The 7,154-nt window shown below is 45.3% G+C and overlaps 1 protein-coding gene across 1 annotated transcript; it reads right to left on the bottom strand.

Annotated features, from left to right (window-relative positions):
* Window positions 1-415: 415 nt before the first annotated feature.
* RRM2 (ribonucleotide reductase regulatory subunit M2) lies at window positions 416-6,108 on the bottom strand. The gene is made up of 10 exons (XM_033009981.2): window positions 5,976-6,108; window positions 5,819-5,896; window positions 5,441-5,581; window positions 5,239-5,355; window positions 4,593-4,726; window positions 3,435-3,529; window positions 2,532-2,665; window positions 1,986-2,090; window positions 1,738-1,851; window positions 416-1,351 (listed from the first exon to the last, which is right to left on the bottom strand). The coding sequence occupies exons 1-10, from the start codon at window positions 6,084-6,086 to the stop codon at window positions 1,199-1,201; spliced, it is 1,182 nt and encodes a 393-aa protein (XP_032865872.2). The 5' UTR covers window positions 6,087-6,108; the 3' UTR covers window positions 416-1,198.
* Between the last annotated feature and the right edge of the window lie 1,046 nt (window positions 6,109-7,154).

The raw sequence follows: 7,154 nt of genomic DNA, 5'->3' as shown, positions 1-7,154 counted from the left end.
TGCAGATCATTTGCAAGAACTCTAAGACCATACAGAATGCCTTCACAGACCACGTGCCCTTACCAAAGTCATATTAAGCCTACTCATTCCTGTTGCTCCACGTTTAGTGTGGAGTAGCAATGTTGTAGCGCATACTGTCTTCACTACTGTTCTGTATTAAAATCAAAATTGCATGATGCAGAAGCCAATAACAATGGTCCAGCCTGAATTAGCTGAATTTCCCCTGAAATGCTATCCATGTAGTGCAATCAATCTTGAGAGTCAGAGCTAAGCATAACGATTTCACTTGGCATCTACCAGCCACACAACTAGGCAGTTATTTCCTGCAGAACTTGTATTTCCTCAGGAAGTTTGCAATTTAGAAGGATATTAACACATAACTTTGCCCACTGAAGCACTGGAGCCAGTACAACACTGAAACCAACCAGCTCTTTATTCCTATTGTGAAATACTGTCCACAGATATTAAAAGAAAAAGCAATTAAGTCCAGAAGCCAACTGCATGTTATTTTTCAGTACCCAGAATATCCAACTTAAGTTCTTCGCTTTCCATACCAAGTTGTTTCCTGTTCTTCAATAGATTCCAGAATCATTTGATTCACAGCACCATTTAAATTACACACCCAGAAAGAAACACAAGTCATAAAAAGGTTAGGTTGCAAAATTCTAAAGGTTTAGGCTTGCATTTTACCATTGTCGAGTATTACAAGACAGTTCTTTATTTTAAACATTAAAGTGCCAGGTTTATGTACAAACTATTAAAATAGTAAAAAAGGTAAACTTAAAACCTGCTAAGAAAGCAGTGAGGTCACGTAGCTGCCTCCAGAGTTTCCTGCAGAGAATTCAGCAAGTTTAAGACTAGAATTTCTCAACTGCTCCTTTTTTCTACAGGGAGAACAGCAGAAGCTAGTGGTCCCTGCCTATAACCTCCCATCTTGCAGAAGGAAGGCACCCATCTTTCAAAAAATGGAGTAGCATATGTTGTAAGAGATACATCTAAACATTCTATGAATTAACACCATTGGCAAAGTCTAATAAAAAGGGATTTTACTGCTGGAGCTACACTAGCCTCCTGAAAAGTACCAATATCACCACACTTTAAGAGTGGGATTTTAGTACAGGAATCAAGTCAGACTGTGACTCAATGGTTCCCTGTGAACAGGGGAGTGTATACACTAACTCATAGGGTCTCAGCTCATTTAAAATTCCGCATCCAGGGTGAAAGAGTTGTCTGTGGGCTTCGACATGACTCCCATCCTCTGATATTCACCTACTCGCTTCTCAAAGAAATTGGTCTTGCCTTCCAGAGAGATGTTTTCCATGAAGTCAAAAGGATTCTCTGCTTTGTATATCTGAAATGCAAAGGCAATTCTACAGTCATCACAGGTGCTCACACCTTGAATATGTGAGCATTAGAGGTCAGCTGGAAGGAGTCTAATGACATCAGCAGGCTTACTATGCAGTGAACCAAAATCTGCCCCAAGACTTCACTACTGCATTTGTTCCTGTCTTTTAGCAGCAAACAAGCTCAGCAACTTTTGTATATAGTTCTTTTTCCATAGCATCCTCTTGCTTTTCCTTTTGTGGGTCTCCAAACAGCATCTAGCAGCAGGACTGCTAAATGGCTTTACGAATGATACCAACACTGCTGCAGCCATTTTAGGATTTGGGTTTCTGGAAGAAATTAAACTTACTATTATCTTTTTCCCATGAAAGAATCGGTGTATTAGGGCCTTACCTTGTTAAATCCCAGTTCCAACATAAGCCGGTCTGCTACAAACTCTATGTACTGTTTCATTAAAGTGCAGTTCATGCCAATGAGCTTTACAGGCAATGCCTCCGTCAAGAATTCCTGCAGATAATAGAAGACTTTATGTACAGAAACTGATATTCACTCTGTATTGTCTAGGTAAGTTTTATACCCAACAGCTCCCCAGCTTTCCACTTAATTGCTATCAAGTTCCTGAACAAGGAGCAGACAATTACCTGTTCTATGAGAACAGCATTCATGATGATTTCCTTTACTCTTTCCTCTGATGGTTTGTGTATCAAGTGCTTGAACATGAGGCAGGCAAAATCACAGTGCAAGCCCTAGAAATAAGTTTCAGAAAATTATTTCAGGAAGATTGATTTAAAAGAGCCACTCAAATCAGTAGCACAGAATAAATAACCCAATATCTAGACATTTTTGCACTTGCCATGTTATTTAGGGTAATCTACAGACAACTTTCTGCCTAACCAGAAGGAGGCATAAGTGAGTTCAGCCAGTACCAGCTGCACTTGCTCCAAACAGGAAGGTATACTGAGCCCAAGAGTTGGTGAGAACCCTTAAACTTAGATGAAAGTAAAATGCCAAATTCATTCATTCTCTGCTCTAAGATCCTTGATGACACATGTTTACACACTAGTGAGCTTTACAGACTGCCTGTTTTTAAACATACTCCTGTTTTAAAATGTAGGCTCCAACTGAATGTCATTACTTTGAGCTACTGTAGCACATTACCATCTTAACTGCTAGAATTTGATTCATACCTCATCTCTACTGATGAGTTCGTTAGAAAAAGTGAGTCCAGGCATTAATCCCCTTTTCTTCAGCCAAAAAATTGATGCAAAAGAGCCAGAAAAGAAGATTCCTTCCACTGCTGCAAAAGCTACTACACGTTCTCCTGTTAAGAAAAGATTGACAGTAGTATCTCACATAGAACTTAACAGGATTAATACTTAGAAGTTGCAAATAGGCAAGTGAAGAAGTTCCTGCTCAAGTGTGCTACAGCCTGTCCTTAAGAACTATTACAGTAAAGGCTTCTGGTCATTAAGAAAAGTTTTAAAGAGAGGGAATAAAAATTAATTAGAGTAGCTTCTACATAACTGAAGCCAAGGCTCCTTCTCCCACGTTAACCACCAATACCATCCTTTTTTAAAGACTGCACACTGTAAAAAAAGTCATTTTAGCAGCTGATTTAAGTCAGTGTCTGCTCATCTTTGATTAAGTAAGGAACTTTGGCCATAAAGAATGCTTTAATACTAGTGAAATAATGACCTGTACCATCTCATCTCACCTCTGAAGCAAGACGTCAAGAACAGTAAGGCAGAGGAGCTACAGCATCCAACTGTGTATGTCTGCTGGAGATAGATGGCCACCACAGTTCTGAACACATGACAACAGTTTACAATTTGATCATATATCCAGGCATACAAAAATTGCCACGTGAGCTGCTGGCATTTTGAATGTTAATTTTAGAGATTCATGCCAGTAGCTCATTTGCTAGATTAAAGTTATTTTCTTCATATCTGGAATTATACCAGTATCTTATACTGGAGAGTATATATTCTCCCTGTGACAACAATCATTTCTGAACTGTGAAGTCTAGAGAAATGGTGGTTCCTCCACCTTTAGGGAAGAAATTTCACTTTGCTTCCAGTAGATATACTCACCATATGTTGCTTTCTTGTCCCCAATCCAGCGCATGGCCCAGTCAGCCTTCTTTTTAACACATGGTAACGTTTCAATAGCATTAAAAAGAAATTCCCTGAGAAGGACAGAACTCATTAGGATCAGACATGAGCAGTAGTACCATAAGGATTCACTGCCACCCACCACCCTGTTCACTTACAAGTGCTCTTCACCTTTACCCTGACAATCAAGTCTCCTTCCCCATCTTTGCACCAAGCTAACTCCATTTGCATCCATCAACTACCTTTTCATCACATCAACACCAGTTCACATGAATTCCCATAACAATTATCAAAGGGAGCACTAGTTCAAAGGTTGTATTTGAACAAGGCTTTCAAAACGACAGATCAACCAGGTACCAGAGCTCTCCTGTAAGCAGTTCTTCCTTAAACATTTGCTGGAATTGTGCCTCTCAGTACACATGGCATGGTCAGCTTTCTACAAAGTAGCAGCAATTAAATATATCTAGACTGCAAATAGCACTGCAATACCACATGACATTTTGTTCAACAGGGTGTTGGTCTGACAAGACAACACTAGAATAACTCAGTCTGGACCGCTCAAAGCCCTGTGTTTAGTTTTAAGATACCATTCTCGAATCGATTCATCTTGTTATGAAACTTTTACACTTTGGTTTTATTTTTAATCAAGACCAAAAGCCACTTTTCAGCAAATGCAACATACTTTTTTCCCCCCAAGCAAAATAGGCAAGTAAGGGCAGCACACACTATGCGAAAGTGCTAGCCTTTAACTAAATGCACTGGGTTTTAGAGATAACATTTTAATAAGTGATACCATTCTCAGAAAAACTTTCCTATATAGCTTTCTACTAGGTGCAGGGATCCTCCATATGAGGACTTACTGTAATTTAACATACTGCTCCATTTTTTTTTACATAGTTTAATTTGCTTCTTTCAGTATTAAGTGGCTTCAGTTTCACTCAATCTAAGAAAGTTCTTGCTCATAACACTTCAGAGAATAAGTATTCTGAAGTAAAGATACTCTTACACAGCAGTGGCATTTTACATAAATCTAGTTTAAATCCTAAAAATAGACTTAAAGTCAGAGAATGATTGATATACATCATTTGAATCTCAACACTTAAAGTTTTGAACTTTTCATCACCAAGCAATACAAACCTCTCTTTAGAATCTTTAATGTAGGTGTCAATAAGAAGACTGTACATTTCTGAATGTATATTTTCCATGGCAATCTGGAAGCCGTAAAAGCAACGAGCCTCTGTGATTTGTACTTCTTGACTGAACCGCTCCACCTAGAGGAAATAAATGGGTGTTTGCAAAAGGCATTTATAACTAAATTGCAGGTTAAGGACATCGATGCTGTCTATAACAGTTCTTGCTCAGAATGTATTAATCCTTTTCAGATTAATTCCAGATGTGTGGATTATTAGCAGCAATATGAACAGCAGTACCCCCTCACAGCTCCAAGCTGTGAGTTATTCTTTGGTCCCAAGAGAAATAGGAAAACTTCTTAGCTTTCCTTACCCCCTATTCGGAAGAAGAGCACTGAAGCAGAACAAGGGCTCCAAACCAGTCAAGAACTGTTGTAAGGCATCACTCAGTGCCCCAGGGGGAGTGGGCAAACTAGGGGGTTACAAAAGCAACCCTGATTTTTCTAATTACCATAAGGCAGCATTACATGCTGTAATGCTGGAAGACTACACGAACTAACAGGCTAGAGCAGTCAGCCAGCACATCAAACTTGTAGTTATCGGGTTACCTTCACCAAGTGATGTTTCTGTCAGGATTGGTTCTACACACTTACCAAGTTTTCGTTGACAATGCCATCGCTAGCAGCAAAGAAGGCGAGGACGTGAGAAATGAAGTACTTCTCCTCGGGCTTCAGGGACTCCCAGTGCTGGATGTCCTTGGAAAGGTCCACCTGAAACATTGCGAAAGAAGGATGAAAGGAATAGGCCAAGGCCTCGGGTTGCGCGGCCCGTCGGGGGGCCCGCCCACCCCCTCACCTCCTCCGCCGTCCAGAAGGAAGCCTCGGCCTTCTTGTACATCTGCCAGATGTCGTGGTACTGGATGGGGAAGATGACGAAGCGGCGGGGGTTGTCCCGCAGCAGCGGCTCCTCTCCCTCCTCCTCTGCGCCCCGCGGCACCTGGAGCGGCGGCAGCGGCTCGGGCTCGGCTCGGCGGCAGGGCCGGGCTTTGGCGGGAAGCTGAGGGACGGCAGCAGGCCGGGGGGGGGAGCCCCATGAGGGGCCCGGGGGGACAAGCGGGGAGAAGAGGGAGACCACCCGTGGGGGAGAGGACAGCGGGGCGGGGGTTACGTGAGCCGCCGGGGGACGGGGAGAGGGAGGAAGTGAGGGCGCGGCGCCCGGGTGTTCCGCACTCACCGGCTTCCCGTCGCCCTCCTGGAAGATCTTGCGGGCCGCCTTGCTGGCTAGGACGCGAGTGCTGCTGAGCGTGGGGGGCTGCGGGGAGAGAGGGACCGGGTGAGAGCGCTGAGGCGCTGCTCCCGGGCGGGGAGCGGGAGGGCGGGCGGGCGCTCACCGTGTTCTCCTTGTCGCTCAGCGCCAGGCTCTTCATGGGGGACAGGCTCTTCGCGGGCGACACGCGGGGCTGGTCGCGGCGGGCAGCGAGCGGGGCGCGGGCGGACAGCATCGTGGCGGCGGTGGTGGTGGTGGTGATGGCGGGAGCGGGCAGCCTCCGCGCCGCCCCTTTATATCCCCTTCGAACTTGGCGCCAGAACGCCTGGCTGGCCACTCACAGCCCGCGCAGCGCCCGCCACCGCCCGCCCCCCGCGCTCCCATTGGCTGGAGCGCCGGCCGCAGCCCCGCCTCCCACTGTGGCGGCGAAGGCGGGAGGTAAAGACCTGCCCTTCTCTTTGGCGCCGGCTGGAGCGCGGGAAAAGGCGGGAGAGCGGCCAGGCCCCGCCCCCCTCCGCGAGGCGAGGCCCCGCCCCCCCCGCAGCGGGGCCGCGCCCCCTCTTAGCGCTGGTAAAGCGGGGCTCAGCTGCGGGTGGGGCACCCCGTTTTAAAAGATTCAGGGTGCAAGAGGAAAGCAGGAAACTCGTTTCCAGATATGGGAATGGCCATAAATCTGGGTTTAAGGTAGAGATCTTGGAAACGCCTTGCTCTCCCCCGCTCTTTTCAGGTTCCCTCCTACCTACTGATTCATTTTCACTTTCAACATGGATGCGACATCTGGGGACAGATTCCTGCATTTGGACACAGAAATTGGATTCCTGGAGAAACTGACTCCGTGGGCCACCTGGTTCCACATGTTTTAAATAAATAACACAAGAAAGGGAGAACACAGGTATGATGAAGAAGAGGTGAACATTCATCTTCTTTAAAATGTCAGCATTTATTTTATATTTATTAAATTGCCTTTATTTAAACAACATCGTTTCCCTCATGCAACTCTGCGAAGGATCTGTTCCTATTGACCAAGATGGTTTCCCTGAAACAGTTTTACTGAAACCAGGAGCTTAATGAGACTTGGAGGCTCTTCTCCCATGTGGGATGCACAATGTCCTGGAATGACACTGAAGGGTCACTGTCATCTGAGCACATGCTCCCGGGAACTGGGACGGTGAGTTACACGGCCCAGCACTGCGCTGAGCTTGGCTGGAGGAGAAGCAGGTAAGGCAGGAGGGCAGGAGAAGACTGACCCCCCAGGGGAGCCAGTAGGGTCCTTTCAGCTGTGTGATACTATGTTAAATTCACT

The sequence above is a fragment of the Tyto alba genome, unplaced genomic scaffold (genome assembly GCF_018691265.1).
Source record: "Tyto alba isolate M040663 unplaced genomic scaffold, T.alba_DEE_v4.0 Super-Scaffold_40, whole genome shotgun sequence".
Taxonomy (NCBI): domain Eukaryota; kingdom Metazoa; phylum Chordata; class Aves; order Strigiformes; family Tytonidae; genus Tyto; species Tyto alba.
The sequence above is the reverse complement of the archived record's forward strand: the minus strand, read 5'-3'. Positions and strand labels throughout refer to the sequence as shown.